The 27,293-nt window shown below is 52.5% G+C and overlaps 3 protein-coding genes across 6 annotated transcripts; all 3 read left to right on the top strand.

Moving 5' to 3' along the window:
• Positions 1–47: 47 nt before the first annotated feature.
• On the top strand, positions 48–4,723 carry INTS5 (integrator complex subunit 5). The gene is made up of 2 exons (XM_055581049.1): positions 48–213; positions 1,581–4,723. Exons 1-2 carry the CDS (start codon positions 134–136, stop codon positions 4,555–4,557), a joined length of 3,057 nt encoding a protein of 1,018 aa, XP_055437024.1. The 5' UTR covers positions 48–133; the 3' UTR covers positions 4,558–4,723.
• Positions 4,724–4,849: 126 nt separating this feature from the next.
• GANAB (glucosidase II alpha subunit) lies at positions 4,850–20,050 on the top strand. Of its 4 annotated transcripts, none has more exons than XM_055581050.1 (25): positions 4,850–5,026; positions 8,086–8,190; positions 8,337–8,445; positions 8,706–8,833; positions 11,387–11,566; positions 12,050–12,115; positions 12,943–13,016; positions 13,191–13,274; positions 13,361–13,457; positions 13,679–13,859; positions 14,414–14,567; positions 14,781–15,016; positions 15,099–15,225; positions 15,327–15,406; positions 15,623–15,766; positions 15,859–15,955; positions 16,237–16,338; positions 16,510–16,753; positions 17,587–17,651; positions 17,842–17,918; positions 18,026–18,100; positions 18,252–18,365; positions 18,490–18,602; positions 18,769–18,869; positions 18,960–20,050. In XM_055581050.1, the coding sequence occupies exons 1-25, from the start codon at positions 4,989–4,991 to the stop codon at positions 19,067–19,069; spliced, it is 2,901 nt and encodes a 966-aa protein (XP_055437025.1). In that variant the 5' UTR covers positions 4,850–4,988; the 3' UTR covers positions 19,070–20,050. The 4 variants fall into 4 exon arrangements, 3 of the variants coding, with proteins under 3 accessions (XP_055437025.1, XP_055437026.1, XP_055437027.1); XM_055581052.1 differs by lacking the exon at positions 4,850–5,026 and adding an exon at positions 5,209–5,577; XM_055581051.1 differs by lacking the exon at positions 12,050–12,115.
• A 2,450-nt stretch (positions 20,051–22,500) lies between these two features.
• On the top strand, positions 22,501–27,203 carry B3GAT3 (beta-1,3-glucuronyltransferase 3). Its single transcript, XM_055581067.1, has 5 exons — positions 22,501–22,694; positions 23,831–24,005; positions 25,337–25,697; positions 25,854–26,144; positions 26,723–27,203. Exons 1-5 carry the CDS (start codon positions 22,613–22,615, stop codon positions 26,819–26,821), a joined length of 1,008 nt encoding a protein of 335 aa, XP_055437042.1. The 5' UTR covers positions 22,501–22,612; the 3' UTR covers positions 26,822–27,203.
• Positions 27,204–27,293: the final 90 nt, after the last annotated feature.

Genomic DNA, 27,293 nt, shown 5'->3' on the forward strand with positions numbered 1-27,293 from the left:
TGAGGGTCACGAACAGCGCCGGATTGGTTTTCTTGAGAAGCCTTTTCGCTGGTTCCTTTCGAGTTTCCAGTCAGCGCGCATGCGCTCCCTGCGCTCCGCCGCTCCCGCCTCAGGCTCGGTCTAGGGCTCCGGGATGTCTGCGTTGTGCGACCCTCCCGGGGCCCCAGGGCCTCCCGGTCCTGCCCCGGTCACTCACGGTCCCGCGCCGCTCAGGTAGTCAGAGCCCCTGGCATCTTTCCCTCCCACGCGGTCCCGCGCCGACCCCCAGCTTTCTCGGCAGAAACCCGGATCCTACCTCGAGAACTCGCGTCGGGGTTCTCAGAGATTCCTGGTCCGGTCTTCCCCGAACTCAGGGACTGCCTCACCAAAACTCTGGGCTACAGTGCCCGCACTCCCAAGGTCTCGGTACTGCCTGCCCCTAAAGCCCAGTGTATAGTTACCCCCCTATCCTGGCCTTGCTTTTCCAAGAGTTGGGAATATCAATTCTTGGGAACCCGGGTGACCTGTCCTTTTTAGACCCGAGCTAACCCAGAGTCCCCTGACTTCATGGGGACTCCCTGAGCACCCAGGCCCCCCAGAATCCCACAGAATGCTTTCTTCTAGCCTTTCCCTCGCCCTCCAACGGAGACACTCCCCTCACCGTTGAGTGGTTTTGGTTTTTGTTTTGGAGGAACCAGAGAGGAATGGCACAGTCAGAGCTTACCAGTCTCTAGAGGATGCTGTCTTCTTTGGCAGAAAACTCACAAAGAGGAAGGGAATTTTGTCTCTCCCCATGATACTGCCTCCTGAACCTCTTAAGACTGAACCCATATGTTTTAGGGTGGGAAGGGCTGGAAGGCATTACCTTGTCTCTGCCCTGGGCACCTTGGTTCCTGGGGCATATTGAGGGTACTGGGACGGTAGTGGTTGTTGATGTGGTGGAGTCCAAGTGGTGGGTGGTTATGGTGCTTGCAGAATATGGAAGGAAGTTTGGGGAGGAAGAGCCCTTAATGAGGGGCAAATTTGGGCTTAGAATTTTCTTTCCATTAAGGGCAAAATCCAGGGTACTTGAGTTGTATGGAGGGGGGAGTGCTGTAAAGCTGAAAAGGTGTGTTTAAATCAGATGTTATAGGAACACAAAATATACTTATTCAATTCAACAAATTATTATTATTTCCCATATTCCAGGGGCTCCAGGAGAAGGGGATTCAGTGTTGAAGAGCAGAGAACTGTTAACTACCCTCTTGGAGTTTAGAGTCTGATTATTTAACCTTGGTTTCCTTCTCTGTAAAATGGGATCATAATGGTATCTACCTTACTGGGTTGTTACCTGTATTGAAATAATACACGTAAAGTACTTAAAAGAGAACTTGATCTATTCCAGGAGTTACCTAATACTGATTCTGTTGTTATTAAAAGAAAAACAGCTTGCATTTATTAATTAGCGTGAACTAGATATGGTGCTTCCATACTTTGTGAACATTATGAGGGAGGTTCAGTTATCCCTATTTTACATAGAAAAATACTGAAGCTCACAGAGGGAATGTAACTTGTTCTACATCTTCCAACACTCTCACCCTGCTTTTTTTGCTTCCTTACAGTGCTCAGGAGCTGTCCCAGGAAATTAAGGCTTTTCTGACTGGTGTAGACCCTGTTCTGGGCCACCAGCTCTCTGCTAGGGAGCACGCTCGCTGTGGCCTTCTCCTGCTCCGCTCTTTGCCACCTGCTCGGGCTGCCGTGCTCGACCACTTGCGAGGTGTCTTCGATGAGAGTGTCCGGGCCCACCTGGCTGCCCTGGATGAAAACCCCGTGGCTGGCCCACCTCACCTCCGTCCACCGCCACCTTCCCATGTCCCTGCTGGGGGTCCTGGTCTAGAGGATGTGGTGCAGGAAGTGCAGCAGGTGCTGTCTGAGTTCATCCGGGCCAACCCGAAGGCCTGGGCACCTGTGATTAGTGCATGGTCCATTGACCTCATGGGGCAGCTGAGCAGCACTTACTCAGGCCAGCACCAGCGTGTGCCCCATGCCACTGGGTCTCTCAATGAATTGCTGCAGCTGTGGATGGGCTGTCGGGCCACACGCACATTGATGGACATCTATGTTCAGTGCCTCTCGGCTCTCATTGGCAGTTGCCCAGATGCCTGTGTGGATGCCTTGCTGGATACCTCCGTCCAGCATTCCCCACACTTCGACTGGGTTGTGGCACATATTGGCTCCTCTTTTCCCGGCACCATCATCTCTCGAGTTCTCTCATGTGGCCTTAAGGACTTCTGCGTTCATGGTGGGGCTGGAGGTGGAGCTGGTGGCAGTGGTGGAGGCTCCTCTCAAACTCCCTCTGCAGACCCCTTCCCTGGATCTCCTGCCATCCCTGGGGAGAAACGGGTGCCCAAGATTGCCTCAGTTGTAGGCATCCTAGGGCACCTGGCCTCCAGGCATGGAGACAGCATCCGACGGGAGCTCCTCCGAATGTTCCACGATAGTCTGGCAGGGGGCACTGGTGGCCGGAGTGGGGACCCCTCCCTTCAGGCCACAGTTCCCTTCCTCCTGCAGCTAGCAGTCATGTCACCAGCTTTGCTGGGCACAGTCTCTGGAGAACTGGTAGACTGCCTTAAACCCCCAGCCGTGCTGAGTCAGCTGCAGCAACACCTGCAGGGATTTCCCCGAGAGGAGTTGGACAACATGCTGAACCTGGCCGTGCACCTGGTGAGCCAGGCCTCTGGGGCAGGTGCCTACCGCCTGTTGCAGTTCCTGGTGGACACAGCCATGCCTGCCTCTGTCATTACCACCCAGGGCCTGGCTGTGCCAGACACTGTACGCGAGGCATGTGACCGGCTGATCCAGCTGCTGCTGCTGCACCTGCAAAAACTGGTTCATCACTGGGGACCGTCTCTAGGGGAGGGGTTGTTGAGTTCACCGCCACCCCCTCGCCCCGTGCCCTTTCTAGATGCGCTCAGAAACCACGTTGGAGAGCTGTGTGGAGAGACGTTACGTTTGGAACGGAAACGCTTCCTCTGGCAACACCAGCTCCTCGGCCTGCTCTCCGTCTATACCCGGCCTAGCTGTGGACCTGAGGCCTTGGGCCACCTCCTGAGCCGGGCCCGAAGCCCTGAAGAGTTGAGTCTGGCCACTCAGTTATATGCTGGGCTGGTGGTCAGTCTCTCTGGCCTCCTGCCCCTGGCCTTCCGAAGCTGCCTGGCTAGGGTACACGCAGGAACTTTGCAACCTCCCTTCACGGCCCGGTTCCTGCGCAACTTGGCGCTGCTTGTGGGGTGGGAGCAGCAAGGTGGTGAGGGTCCTGCGGCCCTAGGGGCCCGGTTCGGGGAGTCTGCCTCAGCTCATCTGTCTGACCTGGCTCCTCTCTTGCTCCATCCTGAGGAGGAAGTAGCCGAAGCTGCTGCCTCCCTCCTGGCCATTTGTCCCTTCCCCCCAGAAGCCCTGTCCCCTTCCCAACTCTTGGGACTGGTGAGAGCTGGAGTGCATCGCTTCTTTGCTTCTCTGAGGCTGCACGGCCCCCCAGGGGTGGCTTCCGCCTCCCAGCTTCTTTTGCGCCTCTCCCAGACCTGCCCGGCGGGGCTCAAAGCTGTGCTGCAGCTGCTAGTTGAGGGAGCCTTACATCGTGGCAACACAGAACTATTTGGAGGGGAAGTGGATGGGGACAATGAGACTCTCTCCATTGTGACAGCTCCTTTGGCGTCTGCCTCCCTGTTGGACACAAACCGGCGGCACACTGCAGCTGTACCAGGTCCTGGAGGGATTTGGTCTGTGTTCCACGCTGGAGTCATCGGTCGTGGCCTTAAACCACCCAAGTTTGTCCAGTCACGCAATCAGCAAGAAGTTATCTACAACACCCAGAGCCTCCTCAGCCTCCTGGTGCACTGCTGCAGTGCCCCTGGGGGTACTGAATGTGTAGGCTGCTGGGGGGCTTCCACCCTGAGCCCAGAGGCAGCCAAAGCAGTGGCAGTGACTTTGGTGGAGAGTGTGTGTCCTGATGCAGCTGGTGCAGAGCTAGCCTGGCCTCCTGAGGAGCATGCCCGGGCCACTGTGGAGCGGGATCTCCGCATTGGCAGGCGCTTCCGGGAACAGCCTCTGCTCTTTGAGCTGCTAAAGTTGGTAGCAGCTGCTCCCCCAGCCCTGTGCTACTGCTCTGTGCTGCTGCGGGGGCTGCTGGCTGCCCTCTTGGGCCACTGGGAAGCCTCTCGCCACCCTGACACAACCCATTCCCCCTGGCACCTGGAGGCATCCTGCACCTTGGTGGCTGTCATGGCTGAGGGAAGCCTCCTGCCACCAGCCCTGGGGAATATGCACGAGGTATTTAGTCAACTGGCACCTTTTGAAGTGCGTCTGCTGCTGCTCAGTGTCTGGGGCTTTCTCCGGGAGCATGGGCCCTTGCCCCAGAAGTTCATCTTCCAGTCGGAGCGTGGTCGCTTCATCCGGGACTTCTCTAGGGAGGGTGGGGGTGAAGGTGGACCCCATCTGGCTGTGCTGCACAGTGTCCTCCACCGCAACATTGACCGCCTGGGCCTCTTCTCTGGCCGTTTCCAGGCACCTTTACCGTCCACTCTCCGGCAGGGCACATAGCCTTTCCATGCTCCAGAAGCCAAGGGAGGTTGAGCCATGAGAGAGGGGGCCAAGGTGCTGCAGAAAGGTGGGAGGTTTCTCTTCTAAGACCTTGGCTTAAAAGAGCGCTGTCACTTTCTTCCTCCCCACCCTTTTTTCTAAATAAAATTTGCCAAGTTGAGAAAAACAGGGTTCAGTGCTTCTGTCTGATGTTTAGGACCAGCCAAGTCGGACAGCGCCTGACTCAACAATCCCGCCCCCTCCCTCAAGCTCCGCCCTGGCACCGCCCCCATGAACATTTAGCGTAACCCTCCTTCCGCCAATGGGACAAACGCCCGGCCTCTGTGCGGTCGGGCCAATCAGGAGGCCGGAAGGGGCGGGCGCTAAGATACGTGGCTCAACGCGCGCTGGGGGAGGGGAAGCTCCGGGTCAAGGAGCAAACCCGGCACAAGATGGCGGCGGTAGCGGCAGTGGAGGCGCGTAGGAGGCGGTGAGGAGCTCGGATCCCGGGGGCGCGCACGGGACGCCCCCAGGCCCCTAAATCCCGTATCTTTCCTTTCTGTATGTTATCCTGAGACTCCGCCATCCCCGGCCTCGTGAGGACTCTTTGTTTCTCTGGAGCTGGCCTCAGGTTTCCCCAGCCTCCTCGCATTAGATCCGCGCGGCGTTGGGGGCCCCTTATTTCTGGGGCTCCGGACCGGTGGCTTTAGAAGGCCGCAGCCGTGCGTTTTTCTTGGTCTGGGCCGCTCTCAGCCGCCGCCCTCCCTGGCGGATTGCGGCGGTTAACGCTGCCACCTCTTTCCTGCAATGCGCGGGGCCGTCGGGGCGGGGGACGAGATGCGGCCAGGCCTCCGGGAATGCAGCCTGCTGCCCTGCGGCCCCCAGCCGGGCTGGAAGCACCGTAGCCAGCAGTCTTGCTTTCCACTGCCCTTGCCCTTCTCTCGAGAGGCCCGGACCCTGCCCTGCCCTGGTCTTCACGTGGACACCATCCCTGGCTTGTTCGGTGTTCACGGTCGTTGGGCATGGCTGGGGCAGGATCTCGTAAGTTCACAGTCAACCTGGACGATGTTGCTCAAACACAACAATGATTTGGTCTGCGTTCTCTAGTTAATATTACGGAAAAAACGGCTTGAAGCAGTCAATCAGTGCCACAAAGTATTTACCAGGATCTAACGGATGTATTAGGGTGGGGAGAGGCGTGTACTGTTGGCAGCAGTGGAAAAGCATGGATCGTAAATCCTATTCTGGAAACCTGTGATCTGAAACAATAAACGGGTGCACCTTTCCCTGCGACTCATTCCTAACCTTGACTTGTGACCACTTCTTGCTCAGAGGCGTTCGAGGCCTTCCGGAGTTCTTAGGGCCTTCCAACAGGTTACATCTGAAAAATCTTCAGAAATCCTATCCACATTGGCATCTCTCCAAACCCATTTTACAGATGTTGCAAATAAGACTCCAGAAAGTATTTAACTCATGTACTTCTGCTTACCTCTGCCTTGGGCCGGTATAGACATGGGGTCAGTGGCTCATAGTGTCTGCTGCAGTCACTGCTGCTTGTGGTGTGGGGGTGGGGGGGGCGCACATGCCTTGCTTTTGAGTTTTCTGGGAGCATTTCTTCTGCTTGTTTTGCTGCTCCTTGTTCCTGCTTGGCCTATTAAACCACAAAGCCTGGTGTTTCCCTCACCTTTCTGTCTGGCCTGGTATGCTTTGCCCTTTCTTTTGGAACTGGAGGGCTTACTCTGTTCCATAATCTCCTTCCTGGTGAATTTCTTTACCTTTAGCTTTACCGCTGATACCGAGGCTAGTGGTGGATACCGTGTGTTTAGTAGGCCCTACTCTCTGGCTAGCAGGGTTTGAGTGGTGAGAAGTCTGTTTTGTTTTTCCCTCTCCTATATGGAACACTTTCTCAAAGTGTGCTCCTAGATCAGTCACTGGGAAAAAATGCAGATTCCCTGGGACCTAGGAATTTTCATTTAACAGTCACTGCTCATAATTCTTAACAGACACTAAAGTTGGAGAATGCCTGTTTAGGATGTACTCAGAATGGAGAATATATCCTTAACAAACTGACTTGCTTAAGTAAGCCTGTTAGTCCCTTGTCTGTCACTTGATGGCATGTTGGGGAAGTGGCAGGTTTGTAGTAACCTTAGGGTGACGGTCCTCAGTGAGGCAGGCCCTGCTGGTGGTTGGTGCACTGTGCTGTACATCGTGCGGTACCTGAGCCCCAGAGTCACACAGAGTTCAATCCCGCTGGCACCTCATACTGTCTGTTCAGTTTTGGATGAATTACTGAATCTTTTATGTCTCAATGTACCCATCTGAGATCAATTCCAATCCTACCTTCACCAAGAAAACAAAGGGAAAAGAGTTAGTGCATAAAAAAGTTGGTTCTGAACACTGGTTGCCCATTGGGACTGTTTTGTTATTGTTCAGTCCGTGTCGTGTCCAACTCTTTTGCAAGCCCATGGACTGTAGCCTGCCAGGCTCCTCTCTATGAGATTTCCCAGGCAAGAATGCAGGAGTGGGTCGCCATTTCCTTCTCCAGGGGATCTTCCCCACCCAAGGATTGAACCCACATATCCTTCATTGCAGGCAGATTCTTTACCACTGAGCTGCCCTGGAAACCTTAGAATTATTTAGGGGAGTTTAGAATCTGATGCCCAGGTCCCACTTCAGGTCAGTTAGATCAGAACTTTGGGGTGAGACCTGGGCATTGACACTACTGAAAACTACAGATAGAGTTAAAAACTATATAATGCAGTTAGCCAGGCTCCTAGATGTATATTAGGACTCTATACAAGTTGAAAGTCGCTCAGTTGTATCCGACTCTGTGACCCCATGGACTATACAGTCCATGGAATTCTCCAGGCCAGGATACTGGAGTTGGTAGCCTTTCCCTTCTCCAGGGGGTCTTAACAATCTACGGATTGAACCCAGGTCTCCCACATTGCAGGCGGATTCTTTACCAGCTGAACTACAAGGGAAGCTCAGTACAGGTTAGCTCTTGTTATTCTTTTCAAGCTCAAGTGGTGATAGTGGTGACTTATGTCAAAGATACAGGAGTGGAGGTCTGAGGAGCACGATGATTAGAGCGTTAGGGATGTTAGGACCCCAGGAAGTGTGGCCAGCAGGCTAGCTGAGGGTATATCTTTAACTTTTTCACTGTCACTCCCCCCAGCGTCTTGCCCATGGAAAGGCATGGCGTGACTTTGTTTCTCTGTTCTACACATAGGATACTACCACCTCCCCTGGGATTGGCTGTTACTGTGCCTTTCCTCCGAGAGGCTGATGTAACCTGAGTCAATACCTGGCCTCTGAAGGCCAGGGATCCTTTGTCCACTTCCTCTGCCTTTTGAAGTGAAGGTGTGAGTGAGCCAACTCCTCAGGCCTTACACTTAACCCTGGGTCCAGTGTGCCTTCTTTTGTTGTTTAGTAGGAGTCTTAGCTTGCTCTCTTTTTAGGGTTGTGGTGGGGAAAGGCCTTCACCTCTGAAGTGGGGCCCTTTCTGACCCTGCTCTGATTATTCCCTCGTCATCCTTTTCCTTCTAGGTCTTGGACCGCTTTGGTACTGGCCTGTTTAGGGGTCTGTCTGGGAATTACCTTCGCTGTGGATAGAAGCAACTTTAAGACCTGTGAAGAGAGTTCCTTTTGCAAGTATGATATTTCTGGGAGACTGGAATGGAAAGTAGGGTAATGTGGGAGGTGTCTGGCAGGTGAGGTAGCGTGGGTCACTGCAGCTGATAGAAGGACTTAGGGGCCTTGGGGAAGCCCACCCCTTTCTCACTTGTTTCACTTGACAGGAGGCAGCGAAGCATACGGCCAGGCCATTCCCCCTACCGAGCCTTACTGGACTCTCTGCAGCTTGGTCCTGATGCGCTCACAGTCCATCTGATCAACGAAGTCACCAAGGTCAGGGGAGAAAAGGAAGAGTCAGATGGGGGTGGAGAAATGGCCGGGGGGAATTGGGGAAGGGGAAACCTATGGCCCACATCCCATGCCATCTAACCATGGGACTTTTACTTTGTGAGGAATTCAGGTTTCAGATCCCTTAGGCAAAGGGCTAGAAGGAGGAGATCCAGGAGGAGATCCCCTCAGGAGAGAAGTGGGTTCAGAGGGCATTCCTTGTGTAGCTCCTTCCTTTCTCCACTCCCTGACCTCTGCCCCCACAGGTGGTGCTGGTGCTGGAGCTCCAAGGACTTCAGAAGAACATGACTCGCATCAGGATCGATGAACTCGAGCCCCGGAGGCCCCGATACCGTGTGCCGGATGTCCTGGTGGCCGATCCCGCAACAGCTGGGTAAATTTCCCCTGAGAAACAGCCATCTCCATGGCCCTTTCCTCCTTCCTAAGGAACCTTTATTTGGCAGCTGACTTTCTTTTCCACATTGGAATGATAAATGAATAGCACCTTGCTGCTCTCAACCTTCCTTCATCTCTTCCTTTGTTTCAGTTGTTTTCTCTGTTGATTGACTGACTGAGCCAGGTGGCCTGTGGGATCTTAGTTCCCCCACCAGGGATTGAATCTGCACCCTCAGCAGTGAAAGCAGAGTCTTAACCACTGGACCGCCAGGGAACTCCCTTGCTTGGTTTCTCTTTCACCTTTTATCTTTGTGCATTCAGCAGACAAATACAGCTTTCTCAGTATAAGAGGAAATCAGCAAGGCCATGGAACTTGCCTTCCAGGAATACAGTGTCTCTGTAATTGGTTCCTCCCTTCCCTTCCTGTCCCATCCCACTGTCTTGTCTGTTTCTTCTCTTTTCTTTTCTGTTGTCTTTTTTTCTTTCTTTCCTCCCTCCCTTCCTCCCTCCTTTCCTCCCTCCTCTCTTTCTCCCCAGATATTCAGGATAGGATTAATCAAGTACTTGGGCCACGACACACTGTCATTGTTCCATGCATGGCTCTCTGTTAAGTATTTAACGTAGAAAATAGCATGATAAACCCTTCACCCAACCCAAACACATACATCTTACTGCCCCGTACCCCTGACTCCTTCAGAGGTGATTGTTACTCGAAAGTTTATTACTCCCTTGGTTTTTTGTTCTCACAGTTAGGTTATGTGTATATGTATATAAACATACATATACATATACATACATACATATGTGCATGTGCCTAAGTGATAAATTCTGTGATTTTGTTTGTTTTTGAGCTTTTGTTTGTTTTGAGCTTTGTAGGGAAAGTATTTTAGTAAATGAGATCTTTTGGGATTTCTTTTTTTTCACTTACGTATTTAACTCTGTTGCATGTAGCTTTAGAAATTCATTTTTACTGCTGTATAATACTATGTTATATGAATATTTCCCAACTTAACTTCTCCATTTCTGTGTTGATGGGCATTTGGGTTCTTTCCAGTGTTTTACTCTTCACAGTGTTGGCGTGAACGTTCTTGTCCATGTCTCCTGTCTGCCTGTGCAGGAGTTTCTCTGTGATGTATAGCTAAAAGAAGAACTACAGAGTGTAGAACATGGAAATAATCAACTTTCCAAGATAAAGCCAAAGTGGCTGGCCAATTTACACTTCCACCAGCAATATATGAGACTTACTGAACTGCATCTTCTCCAACGCTTGGTACTATTGGACTTAACTTTTGTCAGTGAAGGGCTGTAGGATGATACCATGTGATGGTCTTGGCTTGCTTGTCTTTCCAGTTTATTAACGATACATTGAACATGTCCTCATCTTTCTATGTTTATCTGTCATTCTGGTTTACTTTTCTGTGAATCGGAAGTTTACGGCTCTGCTCATTTTCCTTTGATGTTGTCTTTGCTGATTTGTAGAAATTCGTTAGTCTTGATACCAGTTCTTTATTATGTACATGTTTTACAGCTGTATTTTCCTGGGTTGTAGCTTATCTTTTCACTTTTGTAAAATTATAGAATAATTTTAGATTTATAGGAAAGTTTCAAGAATATTATGAGACGAGTTCTATACCTTGAATTCCTATTTTCCCCTGTTATTTAACATCATTGTTGTATATTTGTCATGCCTAATGAATAGATCATTATTGTTAACTAAAGTTCTTAAAAAAATTTCTTTTTAATTTTGTTTTCATTTTTTTTTAGTTGAAGTGTAGTTGATGTACAGTATTATGTAAGTTACAGGTGTATAATGTAGTGATTCACAGTTTTTAAAGGTGTTACTCCATTTATAGTCACTATAAAATATCGATTATATTCTCTGAGTTGTACAATATACCCTTGTAGCTTAAAGTCCATATTTTATTGTTTCCTTAGTTTTTAGTCTTTTTTTCTGCCTGACAGTCCCATTTAGGATTCTGTTTTACATTTAGTCGTCAAGTCTGCTTAGACTCCTCTAGATTGGGACAGTTTCTTAGACTTTTTTCTTGTTTTTGACTACCCTTAAGGTATCTATCAATAAACCAAAATTCTGAAGTTTATATTGTCAGGTATATTAGCCTGGTGTTCACAGTTTCTAAGTTGTGTTTAAATAATCTGAACCTCAGGGTCAGAAAAACGTTTCTTTATAGTTTCTTCCAAAGGTTTTACTTGAAAATTTTAAGTCATAATCTGTCTGGAGTTGTTGTATCTGAAATGAGATAGGATTGTGATACCATTTGTTTCCTCTACAGAAAATGTGTTTTTCCTATTATTGTTAACATTTTTCCTCCTGACCTCACTGAACTGCCACAATGTCTATTACATTTCAAAGTTCTGAGTATGCCTGGGTCTGTTTCCAGGCTCTTTATTTGGTTCCTTTGGTCAAACTTGTCTGTCCCTGTACTGTTAACCACACTTCCTGTATAGCTCTTAGCACTTGCCCTTCTTCTAAGTGTCATGGCTACTCTTGGCACTCTGCATGTCCTTAGATCCTTTTTGATCTCTTTCCTAGGCTGTCTGTCTCTGGCCGGGATGACAACAGTGTGGAGCTCACCGTCGCCGAGGGACCCTATAAAATCATCTTGACGGCACGGCCATTCCGCCTTGACCTGCTGGAGGACCGCAGCCTTCTGCTCAGTGTCAATGCCCGAGGACTCTTAAATTTAGAGCACCAGAGGACCCCCAGGGTCTCGTGAGTACAGGGGTCAAGCACTGAAGGAGACCTAGTGTGAAAGAACCTAGAGGTGTTGAGGGGTCTGGCACTGGGGCCCTGGGAGGAGATGAGGTGGCAGTGCAGCCAGGTGGGGGCTGGGGCTGGGAGAAACTGACCAGCAGGGAGGGTAGGACGCAGACCTGGCTCGATGTTTTCTCCATGTCCTGTACAGACCAGGAGGCAGTCACATTGTCCATTGTCTGTACCCTGGGCACCTCCTCAGGGAGGCCTGCCTAGATCTGCCTTTCCCTCTTCCCCCTCTCACACCATCACATTTCCCAGATTTATTTTCTTTCTTTTTTTTGGTTTTTGTTTTGTTTTGTTTTTTTGTTTTTTGTTTTTTATTTCTTCCCCTGCCCCATCTCTGGAAGTTTGTCGACTGAAACTCACTTTTATGTTTCTGTTTTTGTGTTGGTTTTGTGCCTCTTTTTCCCCTTCCCTACCCATCTCCTCCTGCCCCAGTTTCTCGGATAAAGTTAGTCTCACGCTTGGTAGCATTTGGGATAGGATCAAGAACGTTTTCTCTAGGTAAATCCATGACCACTGGTACTGTATCTATTCTTCTGCCCTTACCCGCCCCTCACTCTGGCCCCCAAGGAAGGTGCCCCGGACCTTTCCATGCCCTTCCCTTTATTCGCCCATTTACCCCAGCTATATGGTCTCTGGTTCCTGTCCTCCATTCCCCTAGCTGGGAGTCCCCTGGGAGAAGGAAGATGAAACGTTGAACGTCCTTGAGGAGTGTAGGGAGCTCCTTGCTTTGCCAGAGGGTGGAGAGATGCTGCCTGTTGCTGGGGTTCCTGGCTCTCAGCTGGCATGCACTGAGGCCCTGGGCAGAGCTGCTTGCCAGCTGCCTTTGAAAGCATTCTTTGGCAGAATCTGTTGTTTTAAGTCCCTGCATATAAGCCTGACCGTGTGTAGAGGCTTGACCATGGTTGTGACTCACTTGCCTTTGCAAAACTGTGTGTCAGCCCAAGAGGCTGAGGCCCAGCAAGGGAAGGTGGGGCCAGAGTCTCTTGGTAGAGGCAGCAGGGCCAGGACTGGCGTTCCAAACCCACGCCCTTGAACCTGCCTGCCTGTCTCTTCTGGAACACTGGCAGAGGCTGGTGGCTGGGCCTGTGTTTGGAAGGCACCTCCGGGTGGCATTTCCTTCTCATTTCCCTTTCTCATGTCTCTCCCCATCCTCTGCACACTTACCTGCTCACTGGGGGTCCCTCTCCAAGCTTTGACATTCAGTCCGTTCCTCCAATGCCTTCGTTCCTTTGGACCCTTGGCTCTCTATTCCCTCACCCCTCCTTCCACTAGCCCCTCGTCCCCGCCCCCTCTGGATTGGAGCAGACAGCTCTCCTACCTTCCAGGCAAGGATCAAAAGAACCAGCTGAGGGCGATGGGGCCCAGCCTGAGGAAACACCTGGGGATGACGACAAGGCAAGTCGGTGAGGGTGGGTAGTTGGAGCACGGGGCTGGCTGGGAGGTCAGAGGGGAAAGGCCCACAAGAAGTTTGAGCTTAGTCTTGCCATTAGGGATGGGATTTAGAAAACAGGCAAGGAAAGAGAGAGAACTGGTGTGTGATTGGGCAGTGGTCCACTTTCCTCCTTCCAGCCAGATGAGACCCAGGGGAAGCCAGAGCATGATGAGCCGGGAGCCTGGGAAGAGACATTCAAAACTCACTCTGACAGCAAGCCTTACGGTAGGGGCTGGGAGAGCTTTGGGCAGGGGCGCAGGGAGTCCTTGTCAGGCAGCAGCTCCGGAGCTTATCTTTTGCTTCTCTTCCAGGCCCCATGTCTGTGAGTTTGGACTTCTCTCTGCCAGGCATGGAGCATGTGTATGGGATCCCCGAGCACGCAGACAACCTCAGGCTGAAAGTCACTGAGTGAGTCCCACGGTGACATCAAGGTCGGGGGAGGGAACCGGTCAGAAGTCAGGGCTGTGGGGAATGTGCATACAGATTGGATACTCCAGATGAGCCTGGATCACTCCCCATGCCCAGGGTGCCTTTGGCGGTCAGATTTTCTGCTTGGAGAAAGGGCAGAGGGGCCAGTGTTCATCCTGTGTGTGCCGCGGTCAAGGGCTGGTCTGTCTGTCTGCCTGCAGGGGTGGGGAGCCGTATCGCCTCTACAATTTGGATGTGTTCCAGTATGAGCTGTACAACCGCATGGCCCTGTACGGGTCTGTGCCCGTGCTCCTGGCACACAGCTCCCTTCGGGACCTAGGCATCTTCTGGCTCAACGCTGCAGAGACCTGGGTTGACATATCCTCCAACACTGCCGGGAAGGTGAGAGCACAGGCGTGGGGAGGGATCAGTGGGCCTTGAGCCAGATGTACGTGCTGGGCCATTTGCTTTGAAGAGGCTGGTAGGGTGGCCTGTCTGGATACCTGTTGGGGATTGGGTGAGAGACGGGCCTTGGCCTCGTGAGCAGCCTGTGAGTTCCCCAGGCACTCCCTGAAGACACAACCCATGGGGAGGGTGTTTCCCTTCCTTCATTTATCATCAATACGTTTTTATTGAGTTTGCAATAAGAGCTAGACCCCTTTATCCATGTGGGGAATATACTGTATGTTGAGTTAGGAAAGGAAGAGGACAGAGGTTAAATAGATAACAGGTCTAGATGAGCTCAGTGGTGGTAAGCGCTGCGAAAGAAATACAGCGGTTGTGGGGGGAGGATGGGCAGGGCTGCTTGTGAGGGGGCTGAGAGAAGCCTCGCTGAGGAGGTGACGTTTAACCCCAGCCCGAAGTGGCTCAAGGAGCCCGCTGTGAGAGCACTCAGGAGAACACGGGCTTGGGAAGCAGGAGGGTGGGGTCAGACCTCTCTCTGGTCCTCCCTGCAGACCCTGTTTGGGAAGATGCTGGACTACCTGCAGGGCTCTGGGGAGACTCCACAGACGGATGTTCGCTGGATGTCTGAGAGCGGCATCATCGATGTCTTCTTGATGCTCGGGCCCTCTGTCTTCGATGTCTTCCGGCAGTACGCTAGTCTCACAGGTATGTGGCCCCCCTACTCCGTCGGCCTGCAGCCTGCTTTCCTGATCCTTGTCTCCCTGAGATGGGTGACTGTGCATTTTCAGCAGTCCTGTGCCTTGGCCTGTTCTCTGGCCCAGTTCCCATGTATCTCCCTGAATTTCCGGGCATCTCCATTGGCTCCAGGTTGAGCCTGACCCCGCTGTGACCCCGTCCCCCCCCACCCCGAACCTGCAGGGACCCAGGCATTGCCCCCGCTCTTCTCCCTCGGCTACCACCAGAGCCGCTGGAACTATCGGGATGAGGCTGACGTTCTGGAAGTGGATCAGGGCTTCGATGACCACAACCTGCCTTGCGATGTCATCTGGCTGGACATTGAGCATGCCGATGGCAAGCGGTATTTCACCTGGGACCCCAGCCGTTTCCCTCAGCCCCGCAACATGCTTGAGCATTTGGCCTCCAAGAGGCGGAAGGTAAGAGGGCTGCAGCCGTGGTTAGTTTTCTCAGGCACGATATCCCTGGAGAGCTCTGACCACCTGTGGTCCTTGCCCACAGCTGGTGGCCATTGTGGACCCCCACATCAAGGTGGACTCTGGCTACCGTGTACACGAAGAGTTGCAGAATCTGGGTCTGTATGTTAAAACCCGGGATGGCTCTGACTATGAAGGCTGGTGCTGGCCAGGTAGGTGGGTCCAGAAATGAGGGGGGACAATTGGGAGACCAGGGAGCTTGCGTGGAGGCCAGTTTGCCCTTCGTGGGTTTAAAGCCATCTTTGACTTTTAGGCGCAGCTGGTTACCCTGATTTCACCAATCCCAAGATGAGGGCCTGGTGGGCTAACATGTTTCACTTTGACAATTACGAGGTACGGCAGCCTGTCTTTCCCACACTACCTCTTGGAGTCAGTCTCTGCCTGCCAACCCTGCTGTGGTTGGTTGCTTGTAAGATATCAGGGCCCTTGATGATCCTGGGAGGACCCTGAGAGGTGCATCTGTCTGAACTCCCAGGAGCTCTCTGCTCTCACACTGTTTGTCTTCCTCCCCTCTGTCCTCTGTTCCCATTTTCTGCCTTGTGTTCTCAGGGCTCGGCTCCCAACCTCTATGTCTGGAATGACATGAATGAACCATCTGTGTTCAACGGTCCTGAGGTCACCATGCTCAAGGATGCCCAGCACTATGGGGGCTGGGAGCACCGAGATGTGCATAACATCTATGGCCTCTACGTGGTAAGGGACTGAGGCGAGACCGAGGCCCGAGAACTGGCGCTGACGGCAGCTGGTTTTGCCCCTTACCACCGCTCTTTCCTGTTCCCATGCAGCACATGGCGACCGCGGATGGCCTGGTGCTGCGCTCCGGGGGCATCGAACGCCCCTTTGTCCTGAGCAGGGCTTTCTTTGCTGGCTCCCAGCGCTTCGGTAAGATTTGGAGGAGAGATTTGGCAGAGGGACCTGGGTCTGGTTCTAGGGGAGGTCTGTCCATGCAGCCATCCTTTGAGTGGTATGCTTCCTTCCAGCTGTGCATTGAAAGGGAGGCAGGGCATGGGGTGGCCAGTCCCTATTTGAGTGCTCTGGCGAACTCTGCCACTTTCAGCAGGACCTTGGGGGCCCCAGAGCAGGTGTGACAGGTCAGAGAGGTCAGCTGTCTTAAGGCCGAGCCCTTAACTGTATGTAAACTCCCTCCCTCTTCTCTTCCTCAGGAGCCGTGTGGACAGGGGACAATGCTGCTGAATGGGACCACATGAAAATCTCGATTCCTATGTGTCTCAGCTTGGGGCTGGTGGGACTTTCCTTCTGTGGAGGTGAGAGGAGGAGGAATTTGGGACCTTGGTTTGGCGGGAGAGGGACAAGGTAGAGGGCACAGATGAACCCTAGGCTTGAGCAGAGAACCGATAGTCCAGGCCAGGGCCTCGGGGAGCTCCTTAGCCCTCCTTCACCCTCTTTCCAACTTGCTTTCTCCCTCCCCTCTCCAGCGGATGTGGGAGGCTTCTTCAAAAATCCAGAGCCAGAGCTGCTTGTGCGCTGGTACCAGATGGGTGCCTACCAGCCATTCTTCCGGGCTCATGCCCACCTGGACACTGGTCGGCGGGAACCGTGGCTGTTACCGTCTCAGTACCATGACATAATTCGAGATGCCCTGGGCCAGCGATACTCCTTACTTCCTTTCTGGTACACCCTCTTCTATCAGTCCCATCGCGAGGGGATCCCAGTCATGAGGTAAGGCATTCACTTGGGTCTGTGGAGAGTGGACTGAGGTGGCTCGGGTTCCATCTCTGGGCTCTTTTCTTCATTCGCCAGGGCCTTGTAAAGGAGGGAAATCTGATTGCAAGGGGAAGAGTGAGAGGAGACCAGTGGGGATGAATAGCAGTAAACGTCCCTGAGTGCTTATTGACATGCCAGGCATCATCCATCATGACCTGCAGAGCCTGAAACAAGTTAGACAAGTGTCCTACCCTTGTGAGGAAGACAGAGAGACGTGTAGACAAATATATAAATTTGAAAATTGCCAACACTGACAAGCTGTTAGTAAAAAGTAGAACACGGTAATGGAATTAAGTTCCACAAACAGGCCATGTAAAGATGAGGCCTGTCTGATGAGTAAGACAGCCACTTGTGGTCCAAGAATGTTCCAAGCAGGAGAGATTGCAAGTGCATACATATGAAATGGAAACCAGTTTGGTGTGTTCCAGCAGTAGGAAGAAAAAAAAACAGCGTGTGTCAGGGGTAACGAACCAGAGGGAGAGGTAGGTGAGGTGGAGTGGAAAATACGACCTGATCCTGGAGGGCCTTGTAGGCCAGGATAATAAAGTGGCCACTGGAAGGTCGCTCTGCAGAACATTTTCCAGAAGGAGCTGGGGAGGAGGCAGCAGGGAGGTGGGTTGGGAAACCAGATATCTGGTCCAAGGTTAGGTTGCATAGCTGAAGCCTTACTGGCTGCCAGATCCGGGTCTTAATGCCTGTGCTCTTCTTATTGCCAGTTCCTGGGGTAGCATCTTTGACTTCCACCAAAACTGCAGGTGTCTTCCTTTCTTGTCTTGCTTCCTTCCTAGGCCCCTGTGGGTGCATTATCCTAAGGATGTGACCACTTTCAGTATAGATGATCAGTTCCTGCTTGGTGAGAAACGAGGACAGTTAGTGGTGGGTTGGGGTAGGGCTGAGAAGAAGCAAGCACTGTGGGGGATATGTCTGTGGATGTGCAGGAAGGGAGGAGGGTCAGAGGCTGCTGGTGCAAAGGGGCAGGTTCTTTAGGGCTCCCTCTTTGGGAACCGATCCTCCAGTTCAGAGTGGATTCTGCTGTGTTTTAGGGGATGCATTGCTGGTTCACCCTGTATCAGACTCCGAGGCTCGTGGTGTGCAGGTCTATCTGCCTGGCCAAGGGGAGGTGAGTTAAGGAAGGGCATGGTAGGGAAAGAAGGTGGAGGTCAGAGAGAGTGAAGAGAGTGGGTCTTCTGTGCAGCGAGTGACCGAGGCTATCTTCTGCACCCACAGGTGTGGTATGACGTTCAGAGCTACCAGAAGTATCATGGTCCGCAGACCCTGTACCTGCCTGTAACTCTAAGCAGTGTGAGTATGCCTGGCCCAGCTGCCAGCTCCATGTGCCTCTAGGTTTCCAGAAGGGGAGAGAGTGTGTATGGTGGAGTCCAGTTCCTAAGGGGGCACAGACTTGCAAGAGGTACAGCACCACTGCTTCATCCTGGCACTGGTCTTGCCCTAGATCCCCGTGTTCCAGCGTGGAGGGACCATCGTGCCCCGGTGGATGCGAGTGCGGCGTTCTTCAGACTGCATGAAGGACGACCCCATCACTCTTTTCGTCGCACTCAGCCTCCAGGTGAGCGCGTGGGCAGGGAGCTGCCACCTCCATCTGTCCACCCTCCTAGGAGGCAGTCCCCCAGGGCAGGTGCCCCTCACTCCCTCTGGGGCTCAGGCTCTCACCTGTCCCACTTCCTGCTCAGGGTACGGCCCAAGGAGAGCTCTTTCTAGATGATGGGCACACGTTCAACTATCAGACTCGCCATGAGTTCTTGCTGCGTCGATTCTCATTCTCTGGCAACACCCTGGTCTCCAGGTAAGGAGGAAGAGCTTTCTTCCTTGGCAGCCTTTGCAGGAGGAGGAGGCTGGGCCCCGGGATGCACACAGCTCACCGTGCTCTCCTGTCTTGACCTTGCTCTGCTCTCCTCCTTTCTGCTCTGATAATTGTTTTCCTGCTGGGTGTCCATTTTTGCTTCCTCCAGCTCCGCAGACCCCAAAGGCCACTTTGAGACGCCAATCTGGATCGAGCGGGTGGTGATAATAGGGGCCGGAAAGCCAGCAACCGTGGTACTCCAAACAAAAGGTGAGTGATCTGGCCTCCGGGTTGGGGACCCCCCACCTACAGGAAAGTAATTGCTGTTGATCCTGGCACTCTTTCTTCCTCCTCCATCAGGATCTCCTGAAAGCCGCCTGTCCTTCCAGCATGACCCTGAGACCTCGGTGTTGATCCTGCGCAAGCCTGGCGTCAACGTGGCATCTGACTGGACTATTCATCTGCGATAACTGAAGGGATGTTGGGGTGGGGTGTGAGGGTCATGATAGTTACTCTTCCTTGTGCCCTGGAGTTTGACCTTCCCCAGGCTTCACCTTTTTGATCTCAAGATCCAGGTTCTGCCAGCATCTGGGCAGGATGAGAGGGCTATCCCTGGGCTCTGAATTTCTTTTGTGATCTCCCGACCTCTCCCACCCCATTGACTCTAAATCTCCCTTCATCTCCAAATATCCTGTTGCTCTAACTGGAGCACGTTCACCTGTGAAGACCTGGGGATCACAGGGCTCTTGCTGCCCTTCACTTTCTTTTGGGAGCCCTCAGTCTCCTCCACACCTTCTCCATTTGTTTCCCTTGCGTGTTGATGCCATTTCTTGGAAGAAGATGACGGCAGCTTTTGGCCTCCTCTTCTCCTTCCCCTTCCTTCCCCACCAAACTGCTCCTCCGTCCTTTTATTTCTTCCTCCTGGTTCTTTTCTGTTGTCAGCCCTCCCCTGATACACTGGGACCACCCCTTTCCCTGAGAAGGGATGAATGGATCAAAGGAGTGAGGTTGCTGGAAATCATTCTCTTCCCTGGCATTCCCAACCTTTCCTCTCCCTGCTTCTATCTAGAGCTACTGCAGTTCTGACAGGGGCGTTCTACCTCCCCTGTCCCCTTGGGGGAAAGAAGTTTACACTCCTCAAGATGGGGGTGGGCAAGACTTCTTTTGCCTCCTAAAATTTTGTCCCCTTGAGGGGCATTCAAGATGGAGAAATCAGTTGTGGTTTCATGGAATCACGGTCACCTGTATTTATTGCTGGGAGGAGGCTGAGGGTGGGGGACATGATCATGTGTGCCCAGGGCTGGCCCAAGGCCCTGGGTAGCGGGTGGGGGAGAACTCACTGGGGACAAGTTGGGGGGATATTTGTGGGAATTTTTTTTTTACTTCCTTTTGGCCCCCAGCTGTGACAGGTTTTGATAAAAGGAGAAACAATAAAGAGAGAAACCATTAATTACTGTTGGTGTCTGGATTCTAGTTCTGGCCTGAACCACAGACCCTTAAAAGCCCAAGGACCTGACATTTTCAGCTTATGCCTTGTTGGTTGAGCAGAATGACTGAGTGCAAGCCTTCATCAGCTTGCTTGATGGCCAGTATGTCACGAAGGAACCCAGCAAGATCGTCAGACTTTAGTGGGGCCTCGTTCATAGTGGTGACTAGAGCTAATGGGGTCCCTCTAGAAACAGCTGTATGTTAGATGGTCTCACACTTAAGACTGCTTTTCTTTTTTTAAAATTTATTTTTGGCTGTGCTAGGTCTTCACTGCTGCGTGGACTTTGCTTTAGTTGTGGAGACTGGGGGCTGCTCTTCATTGCAGTGCATGGGCTTCTCATAGTGGCTTCTCTTGTTCCAGAGCATGGGCTCTAGGGCACTCGAACTTCAGTAGTTGTCGCTCGTGGCCTCAACAGTTGCAGTTGCCAGGCTCTAGAGCACAGACTCAATGGTTGTAGTGCACAGGGGCTTAGTTGCTCCTCAGCATATGGGATCTTCCCAGACCAGGGTTTGAACCTGTGTCTCCTGCATTGGCAGGTGGATTCTTTACCACTGAGCCACCAGGGAAGCCCAAGACTGCTTTTCTTTAGCAGTATTAAAAAAATTTGCGTTTGTATCAGTGACAGGAGATGGTTTCCTCCATTTTGCAGATTGGCCACAGTCTTAGAGATTATTTTAACAAGAAACTAGGTTGGTTGGTTTGGGAAAATTACTGCTTAGGATGGTTTATGCCGGTGAGGAGTTGGGGGTGTGTTCAGGAAATTCCTCAGCTCAAGAAATATTTCCAGTTAATTCCCTGGGAGATAGCTCATTGCCTTGGCATCCCACCCCCATCCCTATTGTCATACGTTTATGAAGTGTGGGTCAGAGGAAAGAAAAAGTACAGAATCCTGGAGTCAGGTATCTAGAAGGCACATAGAAAATTGCACAGTGGGGATTACATTATTTGGGGCAATCTTCGTTCCTTACCTGTAAGATGGGGACAAAAATCTATCTCATACCTAAGTGGACAGGTAATGTGACAACGCTGAAGAGCAATTTGCTCTTAAACTACTGCTGGATGTGCTGGGAAAATGCTATTGATGTAAACTCTTCATCCCAGCAAGGGACCTGATTCCAAGTGGACATACTAGAACATCTACAAGAGGTTGATTAATCATTAATGAAATGCCAGAAATGAATGCCCTTTGCTATTTTCCAGTTCATTACTATGTTAGTTTTGCATTTTTGCCATGATCAAAATTCTGCAACATCAATTTTTAGAGTGATAGTATTCTAAATTGTGGTCTTCCTTGGTTCATATGGTAAAGAATTTGCCTGCAGTGTGCAAGTTCCAGGTTCAATTCCTGGAAGATCCCCTGGAGAAGGGAATGGCTACCTACTTCTACCAGACAGAGGAGGCTGGAGGGCTATAGTCCATGGGGTCGCAAGGAGTCACACAGGACTGAGTGACTAACACACAGACATCCTAAATTGTATTAAGACTATCAAAGGATTACAGTGAGGATTATATGAGACAACCAGAGCACAGGCTTGGCGGTTCAGTTCAGTTGCTCAGTTGTGTCTTGACTCGGCAACCCCATGGACTGCAGCATGCCAGACTTCCTTGTCCATCACCAACTCCTGGAGCTTGTTCAAACGCGTGTCCATCAAGTCACTGATGCCATCCAACCATCTCATCCTGTCGTCCCCTTCTACTCCTGCCTTCCATCTTTCCCAGCATCAGGGTCTTTTCCAAGGAATCAGTTCTTCGCATCAGGTGGTCAAAGTATTGGAGTTTCAGTTTCAGCATCAGTCCTTCCAATGAGTATTCAGGACTGATTTCCTTTAGGACTGACTGGTTTGATCTTGCAATCCAAGGGACTCTCAAGTCTTCTCCACCACCACAGTTCAAAAGCATCAATTCTTCCTTGCTCGACATTCATTATAGTTCAATTCTTACATCCATACATGACTACTGGAGAAACCGTAGCTTTGACTATATGGACCTTTGTCGGTAAAGTAATGTCTCTACTTTCTAATATGCTGTCTAGGCTTGGCAGGGCTGTAGATTTCACTTATTCGTGTAGCAATTATTTATTGAGCTACTGTCACTGCGTGCAGTGACTGGTGGATGGGTGAGTGAATGAATGTAAGAAAATATGCTCACAGGGACTGGAGATCAAGGCGGAGGGTCTCAAAGCCACTCCCACGTTACCTTACTTGGCTCCTGACCACCGGTCAGGCACGCTTGACACGCCGGATATGACGTCACCCACTCCCGTGGTTCCCAGAACTAGGCAATGGGACCGGAAATTACCCAGAGGGAAGGGGGTGTGCAGACTGACCGGAAGTGGGCCCAGACGGGCGCTGCCAGCGCTAGCTCCCGGGAGCCGCTCGAGAAGAGCGTGAGGAGGGCGGGACACGGGGCGGGGCCGCTGCAGGGGCGGGGCTTTCAGGCTGGCAGGCGGGCGGGGGGCGGGAACCCCTTGTCCCCGCCGGACCCCGCCTGCCCCGGCGGCGGCGGCGGCGGCGGCGGCGCGGCCATGAAGCTGAAGCTGAAGAACGTGTTCCTCGCCTACTTCCTGGTGTCGATCGCCGGCCTCCTCTACGCGCTGGTGCAGCTCGGTGAGCGGGGCGGGGCGGGGGTGCGGCGAGTCGGCCGAAGGGCATCCCGCCGCTGTGCATCCCGCCCTGGGGATGAAGCCCCGCGCAGACCCCATTCATCCGGCTCGGTCCTCCGACAGCCCCTCTGTGGCCCCTGGGCGCACTCCCCTCTCCAGAACGCACCGCGGCTGCCCGCCGCACCTCGGGTGAAATCAGACTCCTTCCCAGAGCCTGCCAGGCCCCGCGTGATCCCGTCGCCGTCTGCCTCTCTAACCCCATTTCCCATCCCTCTCGCTCGCTCTGCTCCAGCCACACTGGCTTCATGACAGTTTCTCGAAAACCCCACGCTCGTTGCTCTAAGCACTTAACCTGTCTGTGCTGTAACCTTTTCTCCCAGCTCTTCCCCAGCTGCCTCTTTCTCATCCTTCAGGTCTCAGCTCGCTGACATGTCACCGCCTCACAGAGGCTTTCCTTGACCACCTTAGCTAAAAGTCATACTTCTTACTCTGGGTCCTCTTTTAAGTCTCCCTCCTATTTGTTTCCTTCATAGCCCTTACCACAGTTTCTAATAATTTTATTAATTTGTTTCTTTGCTTAGTGTCCAGCTCCTCCACTAAACTGAAACCTCCATGAGGGCAGGGACCATGTCTGTGTGGTTTCCTGCTGCAGCCCGGGCACCTAAGGCAGTGCCTCCCAGGAGGAGCATTCAATAAATATTTATCCAGTGATGGAATCAATGAATTTAATGAGTCTTTGGTCACACAGCCAACGGAACAGATTGAACCCTGCCTCTTATGCAGGGATTTAGAGACTGGGCCACTGCATGATTCTCAGGTATTTGAAAGACTGCCCTGTTTTAGGAGATCAACTTGTTCGTTATGCTTCCAGAAGGCAAAATTAGGCCCAGCAGGTACAAAGGATGGAGGCAGGTGATCAGCTTAATAGACAGATGAAAATTGTAATGGATGGAATTGTTAAAGTTGGAGAGGCACTGCTATTTAAGGCAGCGAGTTCCTCACCACCCTAGGTGTAGAAAAGCTGTTAGAGAAGTTGTAAGGAGAGCCCCGCATTGGTTAGTTGAATGGGAAGGTTAATAGCTCTTTGGGATGCTGAACATCCTGTGGTTCTCTGCCCCCATCCCTGTTTCCTGGGACCAGGCCAGCCATGTGACTGCCTCCCTCCCCTGCGGGCAGCAGCGGAGCAGCTTCGGCAGAAGGATCTGAGGATTTCCCAGCTGCAAGCCGATCTCCGTCGCCCACCCCCTGCCCCTGCCCAGCCCCCTGAACCCGAGGCTCTTCCTACTATCTATGTTGTTACCCCCACCTATGCCAGGTATGGGCTCTGACTCACCCAGGATCTGCCTGGACCAAGAGGCTGGGGTTGATGATGAGTTTCAGGAGGCACTGGGCCAGGGGATGTTCTTCAGGCTAAGGCATTGCCAAATGTCAGGCTAAATGAACCACATCATTACTCAGAGATCTTGGGGAAATTGTTTTTTTCTATAGACAATAGACAGGAGGACTTCCCTGGTGGTCTAGTGGTTGAGACTCCGGGCTGCCATCGTGGGGAGTGCGGGTTCAATCCCTGGTTGGGAGCTCTAGGATCCCGCATGCCATGTGGCGTGGCCAAATGTGCCATGAAGTAGTGTAAAAAATTCCTGAGAAATTTTAAGATACAACAATAAAGTTTCAAAGAAATTCTGAACTTGAACTTGCCAAGTGAGTTCACTCTGACTCCTTAGGGAACCTTTGGTGAGGAAGTTTGAGAACCCCTTGACTAATGTAAAGTAGAGAAGGACTTGGCCATTCAGTCATATGGTGGTCTAGAAATAGTTACACCAGTTGTTACGTAGTGTGTTTACTCTCTGTCCCACACTGTGCTAAGTGTGTTCCTTTTTTTTTTTTTTTTTTTTTTAATAAAAGGTAGCTTTATTAGTGATACAAACCAACTGGGGAATGTGGTTTTGAAAGGAGCCAAAAGGGCTTGCTGACATCTGCCTGGAATCAGATGGCTGACCCACCTAGGCTAGGCATCTTAAGACCCTCCCCTCTCCATGCACACACTGCCAACCCTGGGGCGGGCAGGCCCATCTGAAGGGCAAAGAAACTTACAAGAGACTCGGGGATGACCTTGGTTCAATCATTTTAGTCTAAGAAGGCACTGCCCTCTGCCCAGCAATAACAGACATCAGGAGACAGTGTCTATAAGACTCCCCCACCTCAGACTCCGGTTCTGTATTATCTACAGAACCGGAAATCAAAAGGAGACTTGGACTTCTCTGGTAGTCCAGAGGTTAAGACTGTGCTGCCAATGCAAGGGGCACAGGTTCAATCCCTGGTTGGGGAACTAAGGTCCCACATGGCATGCAGCATGGCCAAAAAGATAAAAATAAAAAAATAACAGGGCAGGTGAGGGAATTCCCTGGTGGTCCAGTGGTTAGGCCTCTGCGCTTCCACTTCAGGGGGCACAGGTACCGTCCCTGATTAGGGACCCAAGATCTCACAAGCTGAGCTACTCACCCAAAAAATAACAACAGGGAGTTTGGGTGCTGGTCAGGGAAATGTCATGAGGGTGCTAGGAGTGGCCCAGAAGAAGACATACGTACCTGCTGGAGTGGGCAAATGGTGGCCACCCCTTTCCCTCCTGCATCTTTCCCACTGCAGGTTGGTGCAGAAGGCGGAGCTGGTGCGGCTGTCTCAGACCCTGAGCCTGGTGCCCCGGCTGCACTGGCTGCTGGTGGAGGATGCTGAGGGCCCCACCCCATTGGTCTCGGGGCTGCTGGCTGCCTCTGGCCTCCTCTTCACACACCTGGCGGTCCTCACCCCCAAGGCCCAGCGGCTCCGGGAGGGCGAGCCAGGCTGGGTTCGGCCCCGAGGTGTAGAGCAACGGAACAGGGCCCTGGATTGGCTCCGGAGTGGAGGGGGTGCTGTTGGGGGAGAGAAAGACCCACCCCCACCAGGTACCCAGGGAGTTGTGTACTTTGCTGACGATGACAACACTTATAGCCGAGAACTCTTTGAGGAGGTGAGCACCGGCTCGGGGCTGGGGAAGCAGGCCCGGTGGGACCCACTTCATCACTTTCCCTGGGTGGGGAGTGGTGGGGCAGAGTGACTTAAGTGGTCCTTGCTCCTCCTATTCCTCTGGGCCACTTCCTGTATCTTTTTTCCCGACTTCCGCTAGATGCGCTGGACCCGTGGTGTCTCAGTGTGGCCTGTGGGGCTAGTGGGCGGCCTTCGATTCGAGGGCCCTCGCGTACAGGATGGCCGGGTTGTTGGTTTCCACACGGCCTGGGAGCCCAACAGGCCCTTCCCAGTGGATATGGCGGGATTTGCTGTCGCCCTGTCTTTGCTGTTGGCTAAACCCAATGCCCGGTTTGATGCTACTGCTCCTCGGGGCCATCTGGAGAGCAGTCTCCTGAGCCACCTTGTAGATCCCAAGGACCTGGAGCCGCGGGCTGCCAACTGCACTCGGGTAAGGGGATGGAGGTAGGCATAGAAACCCGGTTCTGGGATGGACAGGAGATGGGACAAGTGGAATGAGGCCCTGCGGAGCAGGATCAAGGATGGGTGTTTGAACAAGGAGAGACCCTGCAGAGCTTGCTTACTCTACTGAAGGGGAAGTCAGAGAAGGAAAGTGGTCTCTTGGCACCCCTGAGACAGAGAGAGGGTAAGGGATTAGGCCCCATTTCAGAGGCACTGGCTTCCCTTGTGGCTCAGATGGTAAAGAATCTACCTGCAATGCAGGAGACCTGGGTTCGATCCCTGGGTTGGGAAGATCTCTTGGAGAAGGGAATGGCAACCCGCTGCAGTATTCCAGCCTAGAGAATTCCATGAAAAGAGTATATAGTCCATGGGGTCGCAGAGTTGGAAATGACTGAGTGACTAACACTTTGACTTTCAGAGGCACTAAAGCCTCCCCCTCCCCCTGCCCTTCATACTTGGCAGCCAACATGGTGTGTGTCCAGGAGGTGGGAGGATCCGTTCTATCCTGAGTGCCCCAGAGGCTTGGCTGAGGCTGGGCCTGGCTCTAACTGAAACCTCCCTGGACAGGTTCTGGTGTGGCACACACGGACGGAGAAGCCCAAGATGAAGCAGGAGGAGCAGCTACAGCGGCAGGGCCGCGGCTCAGACCCAGCTGTCGAGGTGTGATGGTGGCCCTACCCTGCCCACCAGCTCACTAGGCACAGAGCTGTGGGACTGTGCCCCTGGCCCGCCCAGGATGTGGTTTTCCAAGTCCTGACCCCTCAGAGCCAGGAGCGGCCCCTCCACCCCTTCAGCCCCTCCCCTGGCCTGCCATGTGGCACTGCCCACAGGCTAGGGACAAACAGCCCTCCTATTGAGCCAGACTGGCCCTGTCTGGGGCGGAGCAGAAAACAGACAGACTCAGGAGGGAGGGCAGCTGAGTCACTGGGTAACTTATTGGGGCTGGGCATGCACTGGGGGGGCTGGAGGAGCTGGGCTGGACCCTCCCCACCTGAGCATGCTGACCACCCCCCTCCTACCTCCAGAATAAAAACTCAACCTGGCGGGGCCTCTGTGTTCCTTCACTTCCCACGTCAGGTTCTTGCATTTGATTCTTACCAGGGTCAAAACCCTTGGGTCCTGGCTTCTCCATCAGATG

Source organism: Bubalus kerabau, chromosome 5 (assembly GCF_029407905.1).
Source record: "Bubalus kerabau isolate K-KA32 ecotype Philippines breed swamp buffalo chromosome 5, PCC_UOA_SB_1v2, whole genome shotgun sequence".
Taxonomy (NCBI): domain Eukaryota; kingdom Metazoa; phylum Chordata; class Mammalia; order Artiodactyla; family Bovidae; genus Bubalus; species Bubalus kerabau.

Coding starts and splice junctions, on each gene's coding strand:
- GANAB (XM_055581050.1), top strand. CDS start 4,989: ATGGCGGCGGTAGCGGCAGTGGAGGCGCGTAGGAGGCG. Junction 13,458..13,678: donor CTCAGGCTGAAAGTCACTGA/GTGAGTCCCACG, acceptor GTCTGCCTGCAG/GGGTGGGGAGCCGTATCGCC. Junction 15,956..16,236: donor TGCTGGCTCCCAGCGCTTCG/GTAAGATTTGGA, acceptor TCTCTTCCTCAG/GAGCCGTGTGGACAGGGGAC.
- B3GAT3 (XM_055581067.1), top strand. CDS start 22,613: ATGAAGCTGAAGCTGAAGAACGTGTTCCTCGCCTACTTCCTGGTGTCG. Junction 22,695..23,830: donor CTACGCGCTGGTGCAGCTCG/GTGAGCGGGGCG, acceptor TCCTGGGACCAG/GCCAGCCATGTGACTGCCTC. Junction 26,145..26,722: donor GGGCTGCCAACTGCACTCGG/GTAAGGGGATGG, acceptor CTCCCTGGACAG/GTTCTGGTGTGGCACACACG.
- INTS5 (XM_055581049.1), top strand. CDS start 134: ATGTCTGCGTTGTGCGACCCTCCCGGGGCCCCAGGGCCTCCCGGTCCT. Junction 214..1,580: donor CACGGTCCCGCGCCGCTCAG/GTAGTCAGAGCC, acceptor GCTTCCTTACAG/TGCTCAGGAGCTGTCCCAGG.